We start from the raw sequence: 26,165 nt of genomic DNA on the forward strand, positions 1-26,165 counted from the left end.
TAGGAGCAAAGGAACTTGACCTAAACGGTATTTCAATGTTGGAAATTCATCTTGGATACGCCGTAAGGTTTCCAAGATTGACTGTATTCTCCTAGACCCCCGATCTGGGAGTCTCACAACAGCTATGTAACCAGCTCCAGCCAGAGTTGCTACTTACAACCTAGGATATATTTATACAACTTCCAAGTTTTCCTTATCTGTAGGTATGCATCACTTGGGCTGCCCACTTCTCGGAGGAAGCAAAATAAAATCAAACCCTGTCATCAGCGTCTATCTACAAGTATCTTTGGTGTTGAACCTGCAAAGGAAGAATGTGTGGTCAGCTGCACCTGGAAAGATCGCGCACAATGACGTGTGGAGCTCCTCCAGATCTGCGATAGCTTTGGCTCCTGTGTTTATTCGCGCTCACGCATTTACTTCAAGATATACCGGATGACCTTCTTGCATCTTCACCGCTTGTCGTGCTCTTGCCCTGCTTCCAAAGTCAAATCGTGGCCCAGCTGCCCCTCCATCATCCAAATGTTATAAGAAAAACCCCCCCTCAACATACCTCGGCCATGCACAGACCCACGTGAAATCCTCGCATCTCACTATGCTGGCCTCTTTGCTTCGTCCAAAAGGACGGCGGGATCACATCGACCAGACGCCTTTCTCCTCCCCTTTTACACCAAGTGAAACCTCCCCGTGGTTTCGAGCGGCCGCGCGACGCGCTCCGCCGCGCGCTCGCGATGCCGACCATAGTAGTGAAGACGACGCGCCAGAGCTCGAGGAGATCGATGAGGAAATGGCCGAAAACTGGGCTGGGGAAGAGGATGGGGAAGACAATAGGCCAGTCGAGTCAACGCCTCTCTTGCCCATGTTCTCTTCCTCGGATTTGGGTGCGCTGAACCCGATCAACCCCCCCATCAGAGCGAATGATTAACCCGAGTCTGCTACAGATGCCCTGCCTGTGTACGATATTACCCATGCTATCCGTCCCTTGATCGCCTCTCGGTGCGAAACAACCTTGACCTGGGACCAACTGCGTTCGCCTCAAGTGTCTCAGTTCCTCGTCAAGCCGATCCAGCAGAAAATCATGTCGGCACACTTCTCACGAGCCACCCTCTACGCTTTAATGGCCAATTGTCTCCAGTTCGAAAAGGAAATACAACTTAGCCCTGGCAACAGCGGTGCTAGTCAGACTAGGGCGATGGTAAGCGAGCTGCTTGCTATCAAGTTATTGCGGGAATACACAACCAGAGAATTGATTGACGCATTGTCTTACGAGTTCTACCCTCTTCAAGGCCAGGATCCCGGCGCTGCATGGTCGTCTACGCCACAGGGAAAGCGGTTGGCAGGCTCAGCCCGTGTGTCATGTCTGGAGGTGGCCATTCGTGCCCAGGCCAAGCGATTCTTGGCCCACCCGGTCGTGGTGCAGCAATTAGAGGCCATTTGGGCCGGCACGATTGTCTTTCATTCCGCGGCCGATCACCTCCATCGCCAGGCGAACAGAGCTACTGGTGGCGATCGAGACTACGGGGCGTCGTTGGACCAGCGTGGAAACCAGGTGCCCGTCCCTCGCAATGCATCATACAGGCGGTCCGTGACTTTGTACAATCCTCGCGATGCGTCACTATTCAAGCTCTCGCGATTACGGGTCCCGCGCTATCGCCAGTTTCTCTCGACATTGTCGTTCGCAGTGCTACTTGGACTGTTTTTGGCGGTTCTTACTGAAAGGAGTCGGTCAATCACTTCCCTCGAGATTTTGTTCTGGTTCTGGAGCGCCGGTTTCATGCTGGACGAGATCGTTGGATTCAACGAGCAGGGCTTTAGCCTTTACCTCATGAGCTTTTGGAATCTTTTTGACCTGGGTATTCTGTTGCTACTCTTTTGTTACTACTGCCTTCGGATCTATGGGGCCTTTTTGACATACCCGCGAAATCGTGATTTGGCCGACCAAGCATACGACATCCTGGCAGCCAATGCAGTACTGCTTTTTCCGCGTCTCTTTTCGATTCTTGACCACTATCGCTATTTCTCGCAGCTGCTAATTGCGTTTCGTATCATGGCCGCGGATCTGATTGCGGTTTTAGTGCTTATTGGGATCACATGCAGCGGCTTCTTCGTGGCTTTCTTGTCCTTTGGAAACGATAACTCACCGAGAACAGTGGCCTACGGTTTGTTTCAAATGCTCATGGGCTTTACGCCCACTGCTTGGGCGATGTGGGAAGATTACAACTTCGTGGGAAGGGCCATTTTGACGGTCTTCCTCTTTATTTGCCATTTCGTGGTGGTGACCATATTGATCACTGTCCTCACCAACTCCTTCATGAGGATCGTTCAAAATGCGAATCAGGAGCATCAATTCTTATTTGCCGTCAACACGATCTCGATGGTCAAATCTGATGCCTTGTTTTCCTACGTGGCTCCGGCAAACACTATCGCTTGGCTTGTGACACCTTTGCGATCTGCTATGCCGTTCCGCCAATTTATCAAACTCAACCGAACGATCATTAAAATCACACATCTACCGATTCTTTTCACTATCTGCCTCTACGAGAGGGCGATCCTCAGTCGCCAAGTAATTGAGCCGTTGGATCTGGTCGAAATCACATCTCGGGAGGAAGCATCAGCCCGCCCAGAAAATCGGCAACCCAATCGATTCCATGGTTTTAGCTCAAGACCGCACCGCTTGGTGCGAGAGCCATCTGTTGCGACATACCAGAAAGATCAGGCGCTAGAGGAAGTATTCCGAAGGCCGTTTGGAGCGGAAGGAGAGCGTGAGCGGCGACCAAGCAGTATTCTGAAGCGCCAGACAAACAACGTGATCAAGGACTGGATGCAGGAAATTGCGTCTGGCCCTGGTCTCACTCCCGATGAACAAGACTCGGCTGTCCTTGAAATGCCTCCGCGTCGACCTCGGCTGCCCTTCCGGAAGACCTTGACTACGCGTGGTCGAGACTTCACTGAGACTACTCGTTCAGTGGCATCGAATCCGGAAGATCGAGTTAGTCGTATTGTCAGTCCTCCGTTCCGACCTCGCCGCGAATCAGTCTCTCAGACTCGCACCCGGCAACTCTCACAGCACACGGATATGGAGGGAGATGATGAGCTAACTAGTGACGACGGGGACTCGCATGGCAAATTGTCGGACAAGGGATCTATCGATGACGACAAGCACATGAAGAGCGCCGATAAGACGACCCCCAAATTCTACAGCTCTCGACCATCCACTGCGCGAGTGTCGCGCCGCGGGAGCCCGACGCGTCGGCCTAAGCACGCTCGAAATGTATCTGGCATTACCATGCTTTACAATCCCCTCGGGTCGCCGAATGAAGAGACTGAGGGTCGTACCACCCCTCCACGTACGCATGACGACTCTTCCGATGACGGAAACCCCGCCCTCGTATCTGCTTCGCTTGACCAAGGCACGATGAGGAAGCATACACTGAAGACAATTCTGGCGCGGAATATGTCTGGCGGCTTGAACCCAATGTCCGTCCCAGAGCTCGACTACCTCTCTGACCGTCCTTCTGCACGGCGTCAGCGGTCTTTGCTTTTTGATCTAGGATCTGATTTAGGGGATAACAGGGCTGTGGCTGGCGGTTTTGCGGGTGCCATCCCGGGCAGCTTTAATACCCAGATCGCACTCGCCGCTGGGGGTACCCGCCGGGATGTGCCCAATCAAGACATGCTGAGCAAATTAGTACTGGCTCGCATGAACAACATTGAAGAAGGCTTCCGTGAAGTGATCAAAGAAGTCAAAGACCTCGCGCGCGGTGGGTCTAGTCGCAGTCGCAGTCGCAGCCGGTCCGACCTGCTTCGAGCGGCCGCACGCGACAAAGAAAAGAAGAAGAGGAGTGAGAAGAAGGATCCTAAGAAGCGTAGGCCGAACTTTGAGGAGAACCAGGATGCGCGCGGCGGGGACCCGGAAGCGTAATTATCTGTACATTTGATTGGAACCTGTATATGTATCGCGGGCGGTATTTGTCCTTTATTTTGTCATCCTGGTCTTCCACCTGTTGAAGTGTACTGAACATAGAAGATAGCAATTTGATCATTGCTTTATTAGGGCGAACCCCTCGCCGCTTTGTACCCACCGAGCACAACCCCAAATTTACTGCCATTTTTAGGCTCTCCGGTAATCTGGAAGTCTCCGCATGAAAGGGACCTGATATTGTCATTGAATGAATCAACCTGGTTCTCGATCTCCAAGCTTTAACATATCCATCATTTGGTAGCGTTCACCCACCTCATACCCGGGGTTGCGCGCAATCTTCCCACCCTGTCAATCCCCCGGTGCCCGGAATGGCCTCAAAAGAAGCATCCATCCTTCCTGCGGGTCTCATGGAGGCCCAATTGTCCACAATTGACCTCCTAGAAGCGATGTTTCCATCACCGGGCGAGCTGGAAATCCCCGAGTCTACAACGCAGTGTGTGGTGAAACTCCGAGACTGGCGCGAGGACCCGACCCGCACATTATCGGGAATACCTCCGAGTGTATCTCTCGTCGTCTGTCTCCCAATTTCAAATGGAGAGAAAACAATCCAGGTCAATGTTTCAGTTCCATTACACTGCGAAAATCAAGAGACGGGGTGTGACGAGCCACCATCATTAGGCTATTCACTCCGACAACCGGACTGGATGTCCAAAGCCGAAGTCGCCAGGCTTGCCCTCTCGATACCACAAGGTGATGCTCTGGAGGCATTCGAGTACATTCAAGCAGAAGTTAGCCGCTTTGTTGAAGAGAAGCAGTCCGAATTACGGATTGCGACTTCAGAAGAGAATTCCAAAGAACCGCTCGTGAGAGTCTGGTTCTATTTTCCGTCCCTTTCGACCCGTAAGAAGAGGGATGATATGGTCAACCTTGCACCGGGATATTCCCTAACTGGCTTCGTGCTGGCAGGCAAGCCGGGTGTATTGTGTCTCGAGGGCGCGTCGACGGACATCGACGCCTATATGAGCTTCATCAAAACACATTCGTGGGGTGATATCCCAAGTCACCAGAAAAAGGTTAGCGAGAGATTCCGACAGACGGAAGGGATTAAGAGAGTATTTCCGGGAATGGAGGAAATCACAGATTCCTTAGGAGAAAGAGGCGGACAACGCGCTAATCGTGGAGATATGCAGGCATTGGAGGCGTGGCTCGGGGCGAAGGGACTCCATGAGGCTTTTGAAAATGTAATATTCTAGTCAATCACCCGTCGATAGATTTTTTATATGGAATAGACGCCTTGTACCGTCCCATAACGTCCGGTGTCGGCTGGTCGATCTTGAGAGATGAGAATTAGCGGCCCCTCTAAGAATTCCCACACATGCACAGGTCCACAGCAGGAGGGTAGACTCGAGTTCATCCTTACCTCCAATGTCTCTCAATTTGTTTCCAAAGGCCCCCACCCTTTGGAATGCATGGGCCCAGACTCGGAACTCAGTAGATGTAAATCACCGATCCATTCCAGCATTTAGTACTCAAAACAAGGAGTTTCTCCATGGGCAACTGATATTTGTTTGGGATACTAGATCAGAGAACTCGATATTAACCATTGATAATATAATTGACAATTATGGCGAGCTCATTAAAGGTCCATCGACAAGTGTTCGAGCTCTAACAGGGGCTAGTGGACCGTCACTGAGTGGTGGTTGTGGTTTTGGGAAACAAAGTGAGAGAGTGAGAGAGATGGGCGCTAAATTTGATCACGAATGTTACTTGAGTTGTGTCTTCTCTTCCATTTTGCTCACAGCGCCACATCACATCGCACGCCAAGTCCAATGAAACCGAATGAGTCAAGCCATTTGGCTGCATGCCGCCGTGATTGGTTGCATGAGACAGGCAACGACCGAACAAGAAATCAAGTTGAGCCTCATCGGCGCAGCCTCGTTCCCCCCCTTCCCTCCCCCACATTCTCCACCTTGAAACTTATTGCTCAGTATATTCTCTTTTCGTCTCCTGAGTCTCGAGGGAGTGTCAAGAGCCTTGCGGGATCTTCACAACCTCTAAGTCTGATTTCTTCATGGATTCCAATCCACCCCCCCTCTCCCACGGGCCCTAGGCTGGAAGCCGGGATCGAGCGACCTCCTGCATTTACTCCTACTGATCTTCACAACGCGCGCCTCTGTCATCAGCTAAATGTACCACAGCCAGGCCATGTGATGGTGTTACCGCTACTCCTTTTTCCTGACGGAGATACGCTTTTGTACATCGACCCCGCGCCTGAGGACGGAGCTCCGCGCCTTCGAAAGCCGTCAACCGTTCACCGAATCCATAGCGACAGGCTTTTGGCCACAGAATCAGATTATTTCAAGCGCCGGCTAGGTCCAAGGCAGCAGACTAGAGTTCGAAAGCAGCGTGGTTTTCCAGACACACTGCCCGAAGGCATCAAGTACGTCCTGGATCTGACGCCCCCAACGCTTGAAGAGGAAGCCATTATCTCAATGACCGAGGTCTCCTGTCCGATGGAGATTCGAACATGGGCAAGCTCCAAAAATATATGGAATCTCCCTTCTCAGTGTGTTGGGGGAACTGATGAAACGGAAATGGTGGAAGAGGCTTTTTTCCCTGTTGCAGAGGATTATTCGCTCATGGAAGAGAATCATGACTACCAGGACTGGGAAGATGATGCCCGAGAGGAGGAGGCGAGCGAAGAAAAGGAGCAAGGGCCTCCTCGGATGTATCAACGAGCTGGCTTGCCGGTCGAATACTCGGCTGTGCGCCATCGAGATGGTATTGAACAGGTTTTGCACGTCCTGGAAGGACTCAATGTCACCCTCGACACCCCGTGTAAGCTGTGGACATTCTTTGCAGTAGCCAAACTTTTCAAGGTTGCGACATTTCCTGCTGTGGCAGACTTAATCAGCTCCTGGTTCTACATGGAGAATAACACACGGTTCATCGAGGTTCACCCGCAGATTGCATATCGCGTGGCATGTGGGATCGAGTCTCAGACCCTTTGTCGGAATGCATTTGTTGGCTTGGTTGGCGACGAGGCCCTTCTGTATTTGATTCGAGCTGGTCAACTGAAACCAGTGAAGGCATGGGAGAAGAACTTTGCTCGAAGCCGAGCCGCCGAGTCGTTGGATGATTCCGAAATGCAACGCGTCGAGTATGCCAGCAAAAGCTTTGCGGACGAGGTCATCGGTCATTTCTTGCATCTGGCTGGGGCTGAGATGATCTGGTTAGCAGACCTCGGGGAATTCCAGAAGCTTACACAGCTAGCCCAAGAGAGTCCTGCTAGTAAGCCTATGGTTCTTGACCTGATCTCAAAGCTGAGAGATTACATTCGCTACACAATCTACACAGCTCTGGCTTCAGTTGGGGACACCTGGCGATCCTGTGATTCCGTGCCACCCGGACATCATGAGGCATACCTGCTTGCCTTCCGACCCTGCGATCTTCTTCAGCGTATCATCGGCAGGAGATTTTGGAAGGCGCTCCTGGTCTTAGATTTTAGGTTAAGTGAAATTTTTGACTCCAAGGATCACCACTCGATTGCCGATGTCGGCAACGGAATACTCGCTTTTCTAGGCCAGGACACTGCACGAATTCACAATATCTCGCGTGCATGGCTCGGTCAGCGTGTGGATGTATTCAACAGCACTGTCGCCGTCCGAGGCAACGCAGCCACCAGCCCGTGGGCTGCAGCAACTCAGATAGCGAACGAGAAACAATGGTGGACATCCAACTCAAATCTTCGTTGTCCTCTTCCGTTCGCCAACGCACTCATTTCAACAGGTAACGTTCCTGTCGCGAAATCTCATGTCCCAACCACACTTCCAATCAGAACAGTCGCTGAAAGCAGCGCCTTCACGGAGATTGATGCGAACACGTCACTTCCCTTGAGACCCACTCCATCTCAGAAGAGCCCGGTCACTTCTTCGTCAGTTCTCATCGCAGACGAAGTCGACTCATCCGCCCAGGACTTGAGATCGGAAGGATCGTATGTTTCGGAAACCCTTGAGAGCAGGATGTTCAATCTCCAAGAATTCTTCGCACAGGTGTCATCATATATGAGCACCTATTCACGGAAACTCCTTTTTCCTTGCAATGAACAAAACATATCACTGGAGGCAACACCCACTTTGACCTGCCTGGGGGAAGATCAATACCAGTATCTCCCATTGTGGGCAGGCGGTAACGACGATAAATCCGGCGGTGTGTATACGGACCACAACATTCCTTTTTTGAATAGGGGTGGCTTTTCTGCGCCAGGTCCAGCAGTGCACACTGGTAGCGCCGCCTCGAGTTCTTGTTCTTTTAGCGACATCAACCCGAGTGATTCTATGAGCACTGTCTTTGGTGCCTCACACCATGCTACTTATTCTCACATCTCCGATCTCATATCAATCAACTCTGCTGATTCTGCCCAAAACCTTAATGGAGGAATAGCAGCCGCGCATCTGGCGCCTAGTGACGTCGAAAGTTCGGTGCCATCGGTCCTGTCCATTGAAGAGGAGTTGGACCTGGACAATGGCAGTGACGGTGCTGGTACGGTGACCATGGGCTCTCCTTGTCTTTCTGATGATCTCGGCATTAGTATGGAACACCCTAGGAGCGATGATGATTTTGCCGTTGTGGAGTTCGAGCTTCAAGATGGCTCGCATAGAGAGATGAAATGTGATTAGAGGGAGAAGGATGTATAACGACTTATGAGATATGAATAATAGCGCAAAGAAATCAGAATGCGGTGACGAACGGAGTCGAACAAGTCAACCTTTGGATCTAAAGATTAGATTTAAAATAACAGATTACATGTCGCTAGGGTTTGAATTATATATCCTGAGACAGTTGAACCACCACATTTGTTGAGGAAGAAGAAACCTCAAAATGGCAGAAGGACAGAGTCCAAAAAGTGGACCTTCGAGAAGAAGAGAAAAAAGAGGTCACAAGTCTCACCGCAGTGTTTAGGAGCACCAACAGAACATTTGAACAATACCTGCGTTCAAGATCCAGAAGGCGGTACTTCGAATGGTTGGACACCCGCGATGACGTAAGCGGGATTTACGCTTCTTAGAGGAACTGGGTCTCGAGCTACGCATCTAATCACCAACTTGCTGCATCCGCTCAGCACGACTGCTGTTTCAGATCTGAATATTTGAGCATTCCCCGTCTTTTGCATCTGCGAATATCAGCTATGGCTTCCTCTTCAAAGGCTCCAAGCTCCCTGCTCTAGTGAGACATCCCACCCTGAGACTGAGCGAGGTCGACACTAACCACGCTGATAAAAGCTCCTGCATTGCCCATCGTACTACTATTCTAGCTGAGCACTCATCTCCAGGCACTTCCTCAACCTCTGCTTCGTCCATCGCGTCGATCATCCTCCCCAAGATCACGCATGACAAGCCCCAGAAGTTAACCTACACTCATGAACGACTATTCGTCCACTACATCGCCGACTCCCCCACAGGAGACTCGGCGGATGAAGCAAACGGCCGCACCGAGCCCAATAGCTATGCCCCGCTCAGCTATCTCGTGGTTGCATCCGCTGAACAGGGCCGCCGCATCCCATTCGCCTACCTCCTGGAGATGAAGCGCAAGTTCCTTGCTAGCTACCCCCCGTCTAGTACGGACTTTTCCACCCTACCTGCCTACGGATGTGCAGCCTTCAACACAGAGCTCCGCGGCCTGCTTCAGACATATAACACTGCCCCACCAGCCGATTCACTCGCCACAGCCCGGCGCGAAATCGACAGCGTTCGCGACATCATGACTGAGAACATCGAACGGGTGCTCGAGCGCGGTGAACGGATTGATCTACTGGTAGACAAAACAGATCGTCTGGGCGGCAGCGCGCACGATTTTCGTATCCGAAGCCGTGGGTTGCGGCGGCGCATGTGGTGGAAGAATGTCAAGCTGATGGTCCTTCTCGGCGTCGTGATTATCTTCCTGCTGTATCTGTTTATTGGCATAGGTTGTGGACTCCCAGCGTGGTCGAGCTGTGTCGGACACAAGTCGGAGTAAAGCCTGGGATGTGATCAGGAAAAGGGGGGGGGGGGTTCCGGTCTGGGTGCTACAACATTCTACTTTTCAGCGAGCGTGGCTCTATGTCAATTTTTTTTCTTTTTTTAATTGTCTTTCTAACTCTGATGAAGTATGATGCGATGGTCCTCTTGCTTTGAACTTGGGATTTCTGTATTCGTCCGTGGTGGGCATGACCTCGGGAATTTCTGTACATTAAGTCCTGTTGTTTGCATTGATTCTAATTGAATCTGAAATATATACAATACCATTCCAAGTTTGTGACCAATCTTTTATATTGAGCATTTCAACGCGGACAAGCACGCAGACTATATGGTCTACTCACCCCTCGTTTCCTCCCCGAGATCTTATAGGGTATCTCTTTCAAGCGCTTTTTGAATCTCTGCCTGCCTCTCCGTTCATATCTTTCCAACTAAGTTCCTATATAGGTGAGATGATTTTCCATGGTCGCCTACTTAAAGTCAGTTATATGGTATCGTTGCGCTGGCTAAAGGCTGTCATAGATGTACCTTGTTGATATCCAGGGATGTATTCGTTATCAAACACAAATTTTCGGATATCGGTGTCGCCTTGCTAGCAAGACAGAACCAGTTGGTCTTTCCCCAGTAAGCTCTGATTTATTCATACGCCATTTGTTTAATAGTCCTTCAACCATGGGTCCATCAAACCGGAATCAACGAGGTGACCCTTCAGCGAAATGATGTTTTAAAAAAGTAGACCAGGCTGATGAAGAGTAGTCTTCAAATTGAATTGAGATTGTCAAAGCTGACTAGGCGATATGCGCTACAACGATGAGGCAAGAATCATCACGTTGACGGCTCAAGAAACAACAGTTTCGATGGTTGTTATGATGCAGTTTCGCAGATATGATGCATTTCGATCATAGCGGGGAAGAGTGCATAACTTCGTTCCGTGTCATCCACCCCAGTTATTGCAAGGGAAAACTGCATAACAGTTTCTTTTGAAGCAGTCTTAAAAGTCTCGATCGAGGCGCAGTCGGGGCTTAGTCGAAGTCAAGAGTGGACGTATTTTATATAGATCGTGGATTGTCACGTGTACGGATCCACAGGTCACATGGGGAAAGGCGCAACTGCTCATGATGCGAGCTCTTTCGCGTTCAAAGCCGCGTCTACAATTTCCTCATCTATTTGTTGGATCTATGCACGCCGAACATATCACCTTGGCCTCAGTGCGCGCATGGCATTTTTCTCCTAGGGAGCTCGGCCAATGATCTCGTTGCGCGCCGCTTTACATCGCAATGGCCAATGGCGACTTTGATCACTGGTTTCAGAGCTTCCAACCCACCGTGGACATACAAGACATACAAGATGCCTTGGAGCTGTTCCAGGATCCAGAGACACTTTATGTGAACCCAGCGTCTATTCAAGCCGCCCCTGTCGCACAGGCTGTCAACGAAGACCTTTCGCCCCATCGGGCTCAGCGTGCGACCCACGCTTCATGGACAGATCAGAACTCGAACCCGGGGCTCATAAGCGACGGCTATGCGTCGCGATGGCAGCAGTTACAGCAGTTACAGCCAATACATCAGCAGCAGACACGGCAGCAGCAGCAGCAGACACGGCAGCAGCAGCACCAGCCATCGTGGGTGCAGAATGAACCTCAAGGAAACCAGATGCAACAACCACACTGGGCACAGCGGCAGCAACAGCCACCTCACCACTCGGGGCAGCAGTATACGAGACAGCCTGACGCCAAATCATCTTCGTCCCCGTATTCGTCCAATACCTTCCGCCGAGCCCATAATCAGCCGCCGAAAACTTCTCGATTGTCTTCAGCTATAGGAGCAGCAGCGCCGGCCCACCAGCAGGACCCCAAACATAACATGGTCACCAATTTTCAGAACGATATTACAGGGACATCCCACTCGCACCCCGAACAACCTCAAATAACGTCTCTGCCATCCGACAACTCAATCATGCCTGCAACAGCCCAAGATTATTCTTCAAGGCCAACTATCAACCCACCTTTGTCACAACTCTCACGCCCTCGCGCAACGCCGAATATGCTTAATCCATCCCACGCCTCCGACGCGGAACAGCCCGCGGCGTTCTTGTCTCAATCGCCTCTAGCAGCTCCACAGCATAGACAGAATGGAAGGAGCGGCAGATACGCAACAGAGATTTCTAATCCTCGAATTCCAACCGCCCCAGATGTATGGCTAAGTGGGCTGCCACCGGTAGAATCCCCGGCCGATGCACAGGCTCCGACCGCGAAAAGGCAGCGACTGCAACATGTCACCAAGCACGCGGTCAATTCTTCCAATGGTACTTCAGACTCCTCAAAGTATGCTCCTCGCTCTCATTCTCGGGCGCACGTCAATATGAGGAACGACCTTGTTGAGTCGATCGATGCTCAAGACGCCGCTATTAAAGAGTCCTATGACCCCGCCACTATCGCACGGGATGTGTTAATCAATGCAGACAAGCACCCCACTGAGCCGATTTTGAACCATCATCTGGAACTTCTCAGTCAGAAAATACCTTCCATCAACATCACTTCTGATTTAGCCACCCTTCGCTGGGATTTGCTTGACCCCGAAGGCCCACGTGACACCCCTCAAGGCTCGCCTGCTCCGTCGCGTCCGCACGCTCTTGGCGCGCTGCCGTTCGCACGTCCTTCTTACTTTTCTCGTCAAACACCGCCGTCTCCTGCTCCTGTCCCTGCTCCAGCTCCTACTTCGAAATTCGCGCGTCCTACATTTCACCCTCCTCAGTCGCCTCTACCTCCTTCTTCGCCTCGACCCTTACTTCCAACCTGCACCCCGAGGTTTACAAGGCCGTCCGTACCAACTCTGAATTCAACTCCAATCCCAACCCCAGCTCCGACGCCAGTGCGACAGCCTGTGGTGGAGCTACCATCCAGCTCAAAGCAAACGCCGGTGCCGACATCGGCGTCATCACCGGCTCCATTAACCAATCTAGCATCACCTTCAAGCAGCTCAAGATTAAGACAGGCTTCCAAGCCATCGCAGTCTCCGCCTAAATCCTCTCGCATGCAAATGCAGGTTGTGGTCCCAACGAGCCCTCGCGGCATGCGTCCACGCAAGAAAGGCCAAGTCGGTCGGCCCGGAAAGACTGCCCCCGTTAACCACATGCTGGGGGTGACTATTAACCACAAGTCGACAGTCCCGTACCCAGTCTTTGACTGCAAATGGGTGAATTGTGAGGCAGAACTTCACAACCTGCAGGCACTTCAAAGCCATGTCCTCAAGGTCCATATTCCGCACAACCTTCAATGTGGCTGGAAAGAATGTGCCGACCGAACCCCACGGGCTGCAGCCAACATGTGGGAGCATTTCACCTCGCAGCATCTCGAAAAAGTGGCTTGGGCCTCTGGCGACGGCCCAGTGATTTCTTCTGGTGAGAGCCACCTGGCTGTAATTGACCTTACTGCGGAGAGTCCCAGCGGTGATCCTTGATTAAATGACCACCTGTACGAGAAATGTCTAATGGGATCTGCATGTCTAGCGGACGGCCCTGCATCATCTAGGTTCCAGCAATCTTTGCGGAATCCTCGCCCTGAAACCATGACCCTTCCAGTCAACCAAAACACCATCGACGCCTTCAGTCGCGTTCACGGCCCTTACAACCATAAGGAAAAGGCGGGAAAATTCCGAGATGCTGGCATTCGCTGGAAGATGGGAACTGGAGTCGAGACAGATGCAAGCAACCGAAGCCTCTCCCAACCGGCCATGCAGCCTTTTGTGCCCGACCTGGAGATTGCGATGACTGTCAATAACCCTTAAAATGGCCATGATGATCTTCATCGGCATCATGATTTCCCCCACCCCTGTTGCAAGACTTAGTTCGAAAGCAGGCGTTATGAATATCCAATCTTCCATTATTTCGCATAGCACGTCCTATGATATGCGATCAACTTTGCAGAGTAAAATCATGGAACAATGTGAATGAATTGCAAACGAAAACAGATGCCATCTGGCATTTTGCTCCATGGTCATGGCATTACCAAGACCATCGAGCGGGTATTGTACATGCTTGTAGTGCGCTTTTCTCCCACGTAGACTGCGCTGAAAGTTGGGTTCCTGTCCGTCCTCTTCATAGCTTCATTTATGACCTGCATCTCGATGTGTCCTTATGGCCAGCGAAGGCACCTTTATGATGTCGCGAACTCGGCGGTGGTTCTGGTTTGTTTGGACGTTGTGTTCTCGGTTTCGTCGTCGTCGTGAGCATTGACATCGAGGAAGTGGTAGAGGACAATCATCATCATGGCGCAGGAGCCCAGGAAGATGGCCAGGCGGTAGAGGTCGCCGTCGGAGATCATGATGAAGTGATTGAGTACTGAAGGACTTGAATGGGCTTCCAAAGTGAGAGGGATAGATCAATTCGGCACGAGGCGCGAGAGATAGTTGGAATCGAGTGGTTCAGTAGGAAGATGTAGAGAGTTGCGAGTGTTGAAGATGATAAAGGACAGACGGGACGTGTCATCCTTTTTAGCGCCCGCAACCCGCAACTGGGGACATCCTTGTCTCTCGTTCTCCCTCTTCGAGGTTCCACACCCCCGCTCTCTTCTTCTTTTCACAGATCCATGCACATCTATTTCTCGACATGAACGAATCCCCTTCCGCGCCCGGGACGAAACCCTCGGGTCCCTCACTCTTGGCCTGTCTCTTGTGCCGCCATAAGCATCTCAAATGCGATGGAAAGACCCCAATCTGCAGCCGATGTGCCCTCACAGGATCCGAGTGCAACTACACAAAGTCACGTAGAGGCTACAAAGGCCCGTCTAAGAAGCGGCGCGCAGAACCGGCCTCCCCGGACCAGTTGCCTCTTGATCCCGCCGTGGGTCTGGTCGTCGTCCCCGTGGATTGGAATCTACACGGCGGCTTCCACTATACGCCGACCATGCCTCTATCGTCCTCCGGGTCTGCAAGTCCCAGATTGAACGAGATGCCCTTGACAATGACGCCCTCGCGACCAACTACCGGTCCGCTAACCCCGGAATCTGCATCGTCAATCGGTGGGGACGGGTATTTGCTCGATATCTATTACACGTACTTCCACTCGGCCCATCCAATTCTACCGCCACTGCGATTTCTCTATCGCGCTCATTTCCCGCATTATTTGGAGCAGGTGATGAAATTTATCGCCGCTCACTTCACGCCCGCCGCTTCCAGTGAAACATATCGACCCATGGTGGTCGCGGCGGTTCGCGACCAAGCCCCCTCAGTTGAGAAGGTGCAAGCACTGCTCCTGCTAGCTATCGTGTTACATTCGCGCAATGAGCGTAGCGAAGCGGGTGAGTGCCTGGCTAGTGCTGTGGACTTGGCATTCGACCTCGGTATGCACGAGGCGACCTATGCCGAGACCGCCAGCGACCTCGACCCTATTCGTGCTGAATGCTTGCGTCGGACCTGGTGGGAACTCTTTGTTATCGAGGGACTTTTGACAGCTCTGGGAGTGCAACGCATTTACCGCACGAATCTGGTTCCACCTATAGTGCCTCTTCCTTGTGAAGAGCGCATCTACCAGGATGGTTTGACCCCTCCGGTACCACCTACTATTATGCAATTCGATCAGCGTGTATTTGCCGACGAGGAGCGCGACTTTTCCTCGTACACTTATCGAATTGAGGCCGTGCGCATTCTTGGTCGTGTGGTCGCCACCCAGGAGATGGTAGAGGGTCAGCAAGACCATGTTGAAGCGATTGACGCGCGCATTGCTAGCTGGTTCCATCACCTTCCAGAGTCCAAGGCGGAACTGCTGCGACCGGACGGCTCAGTCGACGAGATCATGTTCCAGGCGACTATGATCGTGAACGGTGCTTCCATCTATCTGAACTTCCCCCGATCCGATCTTCTGTCATCGCCTGCCGTCGCCTCAGAGGTCATCTGTGGTCACCACGGTCCCATAAGCGTGCCGGCATTTTCACATCATGCCCATGCCATGAAGGCTGTCAAGGCAGCCAGTGAGCTGTCTTCGTTGGCTGCCATTCGTTTGCCAGTGGAGAGACACACCCCTTTCTTCATTTGCGCCCTCACTTTGAGCTCAATCGTGCAGTTGGCCGCTTGCTCCGTCAAAGCAGGCTCTATGCCCGACCCTAGTCGTGAGCGCATCGGTCTCACCATCGGAGTCTTCAAATCCCTGGGCCGTACCTGGGCCATATCGCAGTCCATTATGCGACAGATCAAAGCCGTATCTCGGGATGTGTTGGACATGGGTGTTCGACCGAGTATGGACCCGCTTGATCTGACCTTCTGGGTTCAGGAAGGCGGCAGCTGAAGGAGATTCTGAAGGGAAGGCCCAGTCATTCGAGTGACATTGTGGCATCATGTATATTCTCGCATGAATATTGGGTGTCTCTGTTGAACAGAATCAAGGGAAGGGGAGGGGGGCTGGATTTCGATCTCGCTGGACCGTATTCTTGTCAAGGTCCGACTGAAACCAGACTTTCGGTTTCTTCAAACTGAAATCTACGGGGTTTTAAGATGAACCATCAGCTGATATAAGCCTGACAGCGGCCAAAGGGTGAAGCCAAGAAACCACACAGAGTCGCGCCCTCCATTCTTGCTCGCAAACATAATCTAGACATTCCATGCTCAGCACCTGGCAGTCAATTACTTGATTAATGGTCGAGGTTTCTCTTTCTTGCAGGAATGACACGTCTTTGAATCCCGAGGTCGTCAGATTACGACTTCCTATGGGTCTTGGCTGCCAAAGGCAAACACTAAGGGACTCTGAGCACGGACTTTCTGTCCGATCATCTATACTAATAATTCTCATGTCATCGATATTGGGTTCTGTTGTATCTAGTTGCCTTTGTGACCACAACCTGGGAAGATACCTGGGTAGGATCTACTTTTGAAAGAATAAAGCGGATACCTTTTTTCGTGATCCATATATTTTCAGATTGATATAGTTGTAGATGTTATCGGGAAAGCAAGATAGATCATGTCTCCCATCTGAGACCACCATCATGCCCTGTCGATCTCTCTTGGTAGCCTCAATGGAACGTCAACAAGCTGCAGAGCAAAGTGGCCCGTGGTCCCCGGGCCGTCGTTTCCACTTGATTTGTCATCGAGTATGTATGATTGTTTGGTTCTTTGATTTCTCGATTTTTGCATTAAAAGTCAGTTGCAAAGACCAAGTGCACATGATGAGATCTTCCAATACGATTCAAACTTTGATTGAGAAAAGGCGAGGCTGGATTCATTGGCGTTTTTGGGGAGCACAGAACACATGAAACACATTGATGGGTCTAATCTTGTCCCATCCTGTGTGTCCTCATGACAGAATCCCCTATCAGATGACTCTGTAAGACCTGATATATAAAAAACCACTGAATTCTTGAGTTTCCACTGAAATTTATTACTAACTTGACCATGCAGCATGTATAAACAATCTAACCATGCATGAAACCTCGTGCCTCCGTACCCATGTTCCTCCAATGTCCATTCATTAGACCTGCATCTCCAGAATTCCATCATAGGAACAGCTGATCTCGGTGTTGGCATCGGGATTATTCACGCAAATCCACTTAGTGCCAGGAGCCTCTCCATTGGCATTCGAACTCAGCAAGACCTGGCCATCTTCAGGAATAGAACCCGAAACCCTCTCCAGCTCCAGCGTAAAGCGATTGAAGTCGGGAGCCCCTTGAGGGAACTTGATGTAGTACTCGCCGTTGTTGCACCGAGCATTGGACTCGGGCAGCCACCCATAGGTCCTGGACACAATCGAAGATTAGCCTTTGAAACCTGTCCCTCGAGGCAGCTATGGACTTACCAGATGAGGTTGCAATCCGTGGGCGTGTCATCGGGGTAGTTGGGATCGGTGACGGTGAAGTGCATGTATGCACCGGGGGAGAGAGGTCCAGCGCGAGCCCAGAAATCGCTGATCTGGATGGAGTTGCTGCGGGCGACATTCGTAGGAGCAGCAAAAGTTGAGCTGGCAGCCAGCAGAATGGAAGCAATAGTAAACTTCATTTTGTAGCTTGAATTGGCTTGTCAAAGGACTGAGGAGATTTGGAAGTTGTGATGGATGAGAGCTAGTTGAAGCCGTGAAGACACGTCTTTATACCTCGATTGTCTGCTTCAATAAAGAAGATGCTTCTCATGAGGCGTCCAATACTTTGGAATCAAAAATAGTAAACTCCTTGGTTTGAGACACTTGTCAACATGTCCACGGCGCAATGAGTGACTACTTTCAAGGCCTCGAAGCCGTCAAATGCAACACGGCCGTGAGTTCGCTCCAGTCCCTGCGAGCCTTTCAAGATTGGGCCACCCAGATGATGATCCAGATCTCGTGTTTTGGGTTCGGAATAGATCTCTTTCCAGACTGCGGCTGTGGCTGATGCATTCAGGCCCCCGATCTCTAATGATTCCTGCGATCGCCGTGGATTTGGGGCCAAAGTCGAGAAGCGGAGATCATTTCCGAAGCAGGCTTTGCGCCTAAGTCTGAGCCCCGTTCTATTCTCAGGATGTCAGAGAGTGCCTCATTGGGTGGTCAAGAAAAGGGTGTCGATCATTGCAAAAAATTTGAGCGATGTTCGATACAAAGTCGAGGTATTGGTTCGCACAGATGGACTCAACACCAGGCACTGAAAACGATAGTTCGACGATGTTTAACCATCGCATCTCTCTCCCTTGAACGATGACAGATATATAGGGACTTCACACCCGTTGCCGAATTCATTCCCAGTCCACGACGGAGTCACAGTGGGTGATCTGTTCCACTGGGTGAAAAAGAAGCGGAGGAAGAGATGTCGCCAATGTGGATTTTATCCTGCTCATAGTCCCGATGTCACGACACTTGATGGAATTCGATATACTAGAACTCGATGAGAATCGTCCGTCCACCTTGACCATGGCTAGTGTCTCAAACTTCAAGGCAATCCAATTTTCATCGGACACGAGACAGAGTTACTGATCATCCTAACGCGGGGTGAACATGGTTCGGCGACTTGTCCGAGCCTTGGATACTGCCTCGTCTCGAGTACAACACGATACCCGAAGCGAAGAATATCTACATCCAGGGGCAATCAAATGAATCTCTAGTGCTTATATCCATTTCTCATAGCTTTTGGTCAAGCTGCTAGGTATGATACAGTTGATCTGAATTGATCTAAATCGATCTACGACACTTCCTGACAGGCTAAGGAGGTCAAGTATTAGTGTCGGAGCAAGCGCCGCCCTACTATACACGGTCGTGGATCCAGCCGCAGTGCCTGAATTGCCGATCACAAAGGCCTTGAAGTCGAGTTCTCTGCCAGAGATCTCTCAATACGTGAAATTTTCTTAATTCCTGTGTCTTCCCTGTTCCACATGGACTCGAGTGCCATGGAGAATACAATGGATCGAAGGGCTGTCGACTTCTCCATGCCGGGATCAGCCACTCCATTCAACTCTCAGCCTCAGCCTCAACCTCAATCTCAATCTCAATCTCAACCACCATCATCAGACGAACATGAATCGACTCTCAACCTCGTCACCTGGGATGGTCCAAATGATCCTGAAAATCCTCAGAACTGGTCGCGACGGGAGAAGCTATTACGCTCATCAGCGCCGCTGGCAGTAATCTTCCCGATCGCATTTGCATCAAGTATATTCGGATCGGCAGCGGACGTCACGGCTCACGAGTATGGGGTCTCACAGGAAGTAATGAGCTTAGGCGTTGCTCTCTTCGTAGCTGGGTTTGCCACCGGTCCTGTTGTATTTGCCCCCATGGCCGAGTTGGTGGGCTCCGCTCCAGTGCTGGCGATTGCTTTGACCGGATGCGCGATCTTCCAGATTCCGCTGGCTCTGGCGCAGTCGGTCACCACGATCCTCGTATGCCGATTTCTAGCTGGATTATTGGGAAGTGGTGGACTCGCGGTGGGATCGGGGATTCTGGCAGATGTCTTCGTCGGACCGACACGAGGTGTGGCGGTGGGAATGTCGGCGAGTTGTATGAACCTCGCTTCGACTATTGCGCCCATCGTCGGGGCTTTCATCGTCGATAATGGCTCGTGGCGCTGGACGGCATGGGTCACGCTGATTCTCTGCGCCGTGGTCGGGTTCATGTGTATTTTCCTGCTGCGCGAAACATCGCATAACCAGATTCTCAGGAAGCGCGCGGCTCGTCTGCGTCGTGAAACGGGCAACGAAAACTGGAAATCTCGGAATGAAATGGTCTCCACGGATTTGAAGGTAATGCTGCGCAAATACGGCACCAAGCCAGTGCGCATGTTCGTGCGGGAGCCTATCCTCATCGTGATGACGGTCTACTTGACACTTGTCTATGGCTCGTCGTACCTTTCGTATCAGCTCTTCCCCAAAGCCTTTGAGGACAGAGGCTGGAGCACGCCTATTGCGAGTCTCCCATTCATCGCTGTCGGCATCGGTGTCGTGGCAGCTGTCGGACTCTTTTCACTCTTCACCATGACCTGGTATAAGAAGCGATGGGATGCTTATCAGACCGAAAAGGTCGATGAATCTCCCCGACCACCTCGCATCACCCCGGAACATCGACTGCCGCCTATGATCTTCGGTGCAGTGCTGCTTCCACCGGCATTGTTGTGGTTTGGATGGAGTGGCAATGCCCACTGGTTATGTCAGGTCATTGCGTGTTTTGTGATTGGGCTGGCCCTGCAAATCATCTTCATCTCGGGTATAGTCTTCATCGTGGATGTCTATCTACTCAACACCGTGTCCGCAATCAGTATTCATGTCATGGTACGTTCCATGGCCTCGGCCACGTTTCCTCTGTTTGAGGGACCGATGTACAAAAGCTTGGGCATCAACTGGTCGGCCACGCTGTTAGCCGGGTTATCGGCGGTAATCATGGTCTCACCCATCTTGTTCATGGTATATGGAGCTCGCATCCGGAGCTGGAGCCGGTTCTCTGTCGGTGACATATAGAGATGTGTTGAAACAGAGCATATGACATAGCAAAATAGACAATCGAGTTATTTTCTAAAAAAAAAGATGCTATTTTGTAAAGTCTAACGATCCCAGATGAGAAGCAGGGGTATCTCGAAATGCCACGCAGGAGTATAAGACAAGCCCAAGTCAAATGTCTTGCTGAAAAAAGCAAGATCAGAAGGAAAATAGCGCCCAAGGAATGAATGCGGGTGGGGAATCCACGAATCAAAAATGCCAGAACGCCCTGCCCAATGCTCGTCATGTTGGCATCGTCAAAGCTCTCTTATTGAAAGTCAATGAAAGAACAAAAGAAAAGTGTGAAGGATCATCAATTATGGACTGAAGACCATTCGAGATAATTCTAGTCCCGCCCGACGCTGAATTCGCGCATGTCTCTGAGCGCGACAGCCCGGCGAGAGACAACGTCTTCGCGGCGGACCATGTTACGCAATGCCTCGCTGGCTTGAATCAACCCGTCGATGCTGATAGCATGGTTAGTCATCTGGTGGTTGATATACGTGTAGAGAGCAGCCGGGGTGGAGCAGGTTGTAAGCAACTGCGGTTCGTTGAGCTTAAGCAAGGCGAGGGCGACTTGGAAAAGAAATGTACTTCCACCACCACTACCAGACGGGCTATCCTCGGAGGCCAGAGTCGCTTTATCATTGCCGTCTTTGACGCTGGAAGCCGAAGAGACGGTCGGACCCGGGCCATTGGGAACTGCACTGGTCACATTGAGACACAATACCACATCCCATACTCGGTATAACGCTTCCGCAGAGAGACAATCCGTAAACACAGAAAGGAACCACTGGAACGTGAGAGCCTCCAGTTCCACGCCAAGATCCTCCAGGTGTGCCGAGAGCTTGGGAAGAAGCTCCGAGATGTACTGGCGCAGTACCACCTGGTCCGCACGAGATGCCAAAAGTCCATGATCATAGTAATGTTCAGGCAGAATAATCTCGATCATGGAGACCAAAATCCAAAATGCATCCTCGGCCGTTGGCATGATGAGTAAGAGCGATGCTGCGATGAGGTTCATACCCTGGCAGTATCCCACTTCTTCGTTGCGTCGTGAGTACGCCAAGAGGACCTCCCTGAGCTTATCAACACCGGGACCTTTGCGGAAAAAGACATTGTCGGTGAGGGTGCGACGAATGTCCATGTCGATCTGTGCGACCACCGAAACATCAGGTTCGGTTCCTCCCACGCCCCGCACCAGGTCACCATAGTATCCAGGAATACGCATGGCAGATGCGCCACTGCACTCAGACCACACCTTGGCACGGAGGGCAACGGGGATGCCGGCGAGGACAAGAGATCGGAACTCTCGCCACTTGTTGCGGCCGACCTTGCCTTTATTGCCCAGACCAGCGATGCCAATAACCTCACCATCAGCGAGGGTGGCTTCAGGTGTGTCCACTGCTGTTAGGGACCGGTCCGTTGACGTGGCTGCTGCAGCTGCAGCTGCGGCTTCACCCTCTTTTCTGCGTTCGGCGCGCACCTTGCGAAGGAACTCATTCCACCGGACGGTACGATCGCGCTGGAGAGTATCATGGAGATCAGTCAGTTGCTCCAGCAGTAGCTTAACTGGCTCAGCCTCCGCAGGGTTGATTCTCGCAGATAAAGTAGTAGACTCTTCCGTAAGTCCTCCAGCAAATTCAGGATTTTTAGCGGTAATGGTCGACGTGGATGCCGATGGTTGAGGGCTCGAGCTGACAGAGAGTCCTTTGTCGGTTGAAACAGACGAGCTATGAGAGCGACTATCCTCAGCATTTGTCAGAGAAACAATCGGGGCCGCAGATGGAGTATGCGATAAAAGTTCTGTTGGACGAGACGGTAACCTCAGATAGTCCTGCCAGCGGCGAAGACTAACAGCTCCACTTTCTGGGTCGTCAGGAGAGCCTGGAGGGGAACCCGGAGTTTGAGGTGTCTCTTGATAGTCGGTCTGATCGTTTTCTCCGTCCGATACTTCACTCCGGAGGTTTCCAAGAGTCTCGGTAATGCTTAAAGGTGATCGAACCCGCTTCCCCGAGGTAGCTTCCCTCTGTCGTCTCTTCCGGCGCTGATCATAAATGAAACCAAACCGATCGGTGAGAAATTCGCCAGGCTGGGAGTTGTTGTAAATTGGGGCGAGAGTCGGAGGTCGAGATTCAACAGGCAAGATGGCATCCATTTCGACGGGGCCCAGATTGGTCGTGGTACGATCTGATGTCTCGGCGGCGGTACCTTGTGACACGCTCCCTGCTGCAGTCCTGCGTGCGGCTGGATTAATTCTGACCGTCCCACTGCCCACGCTGGCAGGACGTCCAGGTGGAACCACGCCGTGACCATTGATCCTCTTCAACGCAGCAACAGCGGACATACCGCTCTTTGGAGTGCCAGGTTGGGTCATTGATTTTTCTAGATTGACAGACTTGCTGCGAATGGCCTCGGAATCGCTGGCCTCTTTTGGCGTCTGTGTGTTACCGGCAAACAATTTGACAGTCCATGACCCAAGTGAGCGGGATGATTTCCGAGAATGAACACTAGAACGGTCGTCGCCATTGGTGGATTCGCTTGCAATCCGCTTCGCATCACTCGCGGAGATGCCCGGGGGCTGGAAAAGCTGTTCGTCAAGAGCCTTGCGACGGACAGAGAGGTTACTGGGTATACGAGGACGTTCGCCGCCTTCCTCTTCAATGCCGTGCATATCACTCATAATACTGCTGGCGCGACTGGTCTTCCGACTCGCATTGGTCGAATCACCAAAGATGTAGTCACCCCAGCCGCGCAATGAGCCTGTTCGCTTTCGATTGTTGCTTGATTCGGCCCTGGTCACTTCCTTGCGAGCTTCATTTTCCGATCGCTGGGCGCGAATCGTAGCTTGGAGATCTGAGTCTTCTGCATCTGATTGAGATCCAACTGCATCTGTCATGGCCTGGGACATGAGGCCATCCAGCCCTGCGGATTTCCTGCCACTGTGACTGCTCTCTCCGTCCGAATGGCGGTCCTCTGGATTATTCTCCAGCTGGTATAGGCGACGCTCGATATCCTGATTCGATACAGATACTTCTCGAAGCATCCGCTTGAGCTCACGCTCCCTCGCATCAGCACGCTGCCGCAGAGCCGAGATCTCAGCATCACGCTGAGCCAAGTCCCGCGCATACTGTCTAACGATTTTCACGGCACCAGTACTCGCTATCAGGCGCTCAATATGGGCATCATCCGCCAAATGTAGGGCCCCCGGGATGTCATGTAGTGGGGCGGAATCTTCAAACAAGGCAGCCCGACCTGAACTGTGAGACAACCCAGTGGTAAGCCTGGCCAACGTGGCTTTACGCCCACGACCAAACTCCGTAGTCCCATCCGCGCCATTGGCAGTCATCAACGTATTCGTCAAACCGGAGTTCAACGTGGGGGCGTGATCAGGCGGGGAAAGCGAAGGGAACGAGGTGAGATCGGTGGGCGCATTGGAAGAAGCCGAGTGCCGTTTCTGGCCTTTTGTGCGAAGTGTTCTAGCCTTTTGGCTCCTGCTGGATGCAGAGGAGGCCTGGGAGGAAGACCGTCGCTGGGGTTGAGGATCGGGCTCGGCCATGACTCAACGACTGTTTGATGACATAGACGGGGGAATGGGAGCTTGCGGACTTCATGAATGCTTCCTTTCACTATCAGGTGTAGACATATGGAAAATTTCCAGTGTAAGATGGAGGTATCCTGGCAGCAGGGCGTTTTCTCTTTGTCACGCGCCTTTGGCGATCCTTAACAGTCTGTGTGGATCCAAAGAATAAAGGGAGATCGGCGACCGCAGTGTCAACCAACGGTACAGGTGAGTTTTGACAACGGCCGAGAACTAGTGCACACTCACGGCGGGGCAAAACGGGATTTTGAAAACTGACACAAGTCAAGGCTTCACTAAAAACAAGCATCGGCACATGACGTGATGCGCTCTCACGTGATATAGAGGCTCTCTATCATGTGACCTGACGATGCGGCTTCGATAAGTCACCTGATCTCAGCCTCGGCTCTCCGCAAAGTAACCGACTTGAGTGGGGAAGGTGCGAAGAGTCCCCTACTTCTTTAGTATTACACTCGCTGTTTTACCTTGATCAACCCCGATCTTTCTGTAAAGGTGAGCACTTTTACGAATACTTCATTCCCAAGCTCAACTTTTTGCTTTTTCAGAAGCCACCATGTCTGCGGCAGCTCAACAACGTCTCCAAGCTCTCAGCAAGCAGCTTGTCGAGGGTATACCCGATGAAGGCACCTTTGAGGATATTCCCAAGATTCGGCACATTGCATCAGACTCTGTAGGCCCGTGAGTAAAACTCAGTGCTTCATCCATGATATGCCATTGAAGGATCCATACATTATCGAGCTACCTGCTCAATGGCTATAAAAGAGCAAAGCTAACCTCGGTATAGTCGGGCAAAAGACAAGGTGGTAATTGTCACCGGTAAGTTACACGGAGTACGCCAAAGCTCTTCTGGACTATGAACACTAAAACAACGTAGGAGCAAACTCTCCCAACGGAATTGGCCGTGCCAGCGCACATCAATTCGCGCACAACGGTGCCAAAGCCGTGTACATCTGTGATTTCGCCGACTCGCATCTTGCAACGCACAAGCGTGAGATCGAGTCCCTGTATCCGGGTGTGGACGTGCATGTGCGGCAATTTGATGCTGCCGATGAAAAGGCCCTGACGGCTGTCATTGACGAAGCGATTGCTGCATACGGCCGGCTGGACATCTTCTTCGCCAATGCCGGGATTGTCGGCCAGCCGAAGATTTTCACCGAGATTGAAGGCGATGCATTCATGCAGACTATGAAGGTTAATGCATTGGGGTAAGCTTCAAGTCCGACGTTGCAGGACGCAAACTGACATGGTTCGACAGTCCTTTCCTGGCTGCCAAGCATGCCGCTCCAGCGATGAAAATAACCTCGGAAGCCAAGCCGTATCCTGGTGGATCTATCATTTGCACTGCATCGGTGGCTGGACTGCGCTCCAACGCCGGCTCGACAGATTACTCTGCCTCTAAGGCTGCAGTTGTATCCATTGCACAGACTGTCTCATATCAGCTGGCCGGTACTGGTATTCGCATCAATGCCATCTGTCCTGGACTGATTGAGACGGGCATGACACAGGCGGTTTTCGACCATGCGCGAAAGCGCGGCACGCAGCGGAAGATCGGACAGTTGAACCCCACACAGCGAGGTGCTGTCGCGGATGAGGTTGCACGTGTGGCCTTGTTCTTAGGTAGTGATGAAAGCAGCTATGTCAATGGTCAGGCCTGGGCTGTTTGTGGTGGACTAAGTGCCGGGCACCCCGTGGTTCCAGGGAAGCTTGCATAGTGTCTTGCC

The 26,165-nt window shown here is 51.7% G+C and overlaps 12 protein-coding genes across 12 annotated transcripts; 9 read left to right on the plus strand and 3 right to left on the minus strand.

Annotated features, from left to right (window-relative positions):
- Positions 1 to 592: 592 nt before the first annotated feature.
- N7477_004309 (uncharacterized protein) lies at positions 593 to 3,919 on the plus strand (the record flags this gene model as incomplete). Its single annotated transcript, XM_056965972.1, has 2 exons — positions 593 to 878; positions 939 to 3,919. The coding sequence occupies 2 exons, from the start codon at positions 593 to 595 to the stop codon at positions 3,917 to 3,919; spliced, it is 3,267 nt and encodes a 1,088-aa protein (XP_056822753.1).
- A 368-nt stretch (positions 3,920 to 4,287) lies between these two features.
- Positions 4,288 to 5,172, plus strand: N7477_004310 (DUF1115 domain protein; the record flags this gene model as incomplete). The annotated part of the gene is made up of 1 exon (XM_056965973.1): positions 4,288 to 5,172. The coding sequence occupies one exon, from the start codon at positions 4,288 to 4,290 to the stop codon at positions 5,170 to 5,172; it is 885 nt and encodes a 294-aa protein (XP_056822754.1).
- Positions 5,173 to 6,129: 957 nt separating this feature from the next.
- On the plus strand, positions 6,130 to 8,598 carry N7477_004311 (uncharacterized protein; the record flags this gene model as incomplete). Its single annotated transcript, XM_056965974.1, has 1 exon — positions 6,130 to 8,598. One exon carries the CDS (start codon positions 6,130 to 6,132, stop codon positions 8,596 to 8,598), a length of 2,469 nt encoding a protein of 822 aa, XP_056822755.1.
- Positions 8,599 to 9,107: 509 nt separating this feature from the next.
- N7477_004312 (synaptobrevin-like protein Sybl1) lies at positions 9,108 to 9,934 on the plus strand (the record flags this gene model as incomplete). The annotated part of the gene is made up of 2 exons (XM_056965975.1): positions 9,108 to 9,145; positions 9,202 to 9,934. 2 exons carry the CDS (start codon positions 9,108 to 9,110, stop codon positions 9,932 to 9,934), a joined length of 771 nt encoding a protein of 256 aa, XP_056822756.1.
- A 1,276-nt stretch (positions 9,935 to 11,210) lies between these two features.
- Positions 11,211 to 13,391, plus strand: N7477_004313 (putative C2H2 finger domain protein; the record flags this gene model as incomplete). The annotated part of the gene is made up of 1 exon (XM_056965976.1): positions 11,211 to 13,391. The coding sequence occupies one exon, from the start codon at positions 11,211 to 11,213 to the stop codon at positions 13,389 to 13,391; it is 2,181 nt and encodes a 726-aa protein (XP_056822757.1).
- Positions 13,392 to 13,499: 108 nt separating this feature from the next.
- Positions 13,500 to 13,718, plus strand: N7477_004314 (uncharacterized protein; the record flags this gene model as incomplete). The annotated part of the gene is made up of 1 exon (XM_056965977.1): positions 13,500 to 13,718. One exon carries the CDS (start codon positions 13,500 to 13,502, stop codon positions 13,716 to 13,718), a length of 219 nt encoding a protein of 72 aa, XP_056822758.1.
- Positions 13,719 to 14,086: 368 nt separating this feature from the next.
- N7477_004315 (dolichyl-diphosphooligosaccharide--protein glycosyltransferase subunit 4) lies at positions 14,087 to 14,254 on the minus strand (the record flags this gene model as incomplete). Its single annotated transcript, XM_056965978.1, has 1 exon — positions 14,087 to 14,254. One exon carries the CDS (start codon positions 14,252 to 14,254, stop codon positions 14,087 to 14,089), a length of 168 nt encoding a protein of 55 aa, XP_056822759.1.
- A 284-nt stretch (positions 14,255 to 14,538) lies between these two features.
- Positions 14,539 to 16,212, plus strand: N7477_004316 (Zn(II)2Cys6 transcription factor; the record flags this gene model as incomplete). Its single annotated transcript, XM_056965979.1, has 1 exon — positions 14,539 to 16,212. The coding sequence occupies one exon, from the start codon at positions 14,539 to 14,541 to the stop codon at positions 16,210 to 16,212; it is 1,674 nt and encodes a 557-aa protein (XP_056822760.1).
- A 1,176-nt stretch (positions 16,213 to 17,388) lies between these two features.
- N7477_004317 (uncharacterized protein) lies at positions 17,389 to 17,912 on the minus strand (the record flags this gene model as incomplete). Its single annotated transcript, XM_056965980.1, has 2 exons — positions 17,389 to 17,653; positions 17,713 to 17,912. The coding sequence occupies 2 exons, from the start codon at positions 17,910 to 17,912 to the stop codon at positions 17,389 to 17,391; spliced, it is 465 nt and encodes a 154-aa protein (XP_056822761.1).
- Positions 17,913 to 19,250: 1,338 nt separating this feature from the next.
- Positions 19,251 to 20,825, plus strand: N7477_004318 (uncharacterized protein; the record flags this gene model as incomplete). The annotated part of the gene is made up of 1 exon (XM_056965981.1): positions 19,251 to 20,825. The coding sequence occupies one exon, from the start codon at positions 19,251 to 19,253 to the stop codon at positions 20,823 to 20,825; it is 1,575 nt and encodes a 524-aa protein (XP_056822762.1).
- Positions 20,826 to 21,189: 364 nt separating this feature from the next.
- Positions 21,190 to 24,402, minus strand: N7477_004319 (uncharacterized protein; the record flags this gene model as incomplete). The annotated part of the gene is made up of 1 exon (XM_056965982.1): positions 21,190 to 24,402. One exon carries the CDS (start codon positions 24,400 to 24,402, stop codon positions 21,190 to 21,192), a length of 3,213 nt encoding a protein of 1,070 aa, XP_056822763.1.
- Positions 24,403 to 24,997: 595 nt separating this feature from the next.
- N7477_004320 (SDR family NAD(P)-dependent oxidoreductase) lies at positions 24,998 to 26,156 on the plus strand (the record flags this gene model as incomplete). The annotated part of the gene is made up of 4 exons (XM_056965983.1): positions 24,998 to 25,122; positions 25,229 to 25,260; positions 25,319 to 25,649; positions 25,700 to 26,156. 4 exons carry the CDS (start codon positions 24,998 to 25,000, stop codon positions 26,154 to 26,156), a joined length of 945 nt encoding a protein of 314 aa, XP_056822764.1.
- Positions 26,157 to 26,165: the final 9 nt, after the last annotated feature.

This window comes from Penicillium maclennaniae (genome assembly GCF_028827695.1).
Source record: "Penicillium maclennaniae strain IBT 15551 chromosome Unknown utg000004l:1.0-3007600.0:1.0-3009580.0, whole genome shotgun sequence".
Classification (NCBI taxonomy): Eukaryota; Fungi; Ascomycota; class Eurotiomycetes; order Eurotiales; family Aspergillaceae; genus Penicillium; species Penicillium maclennaniae.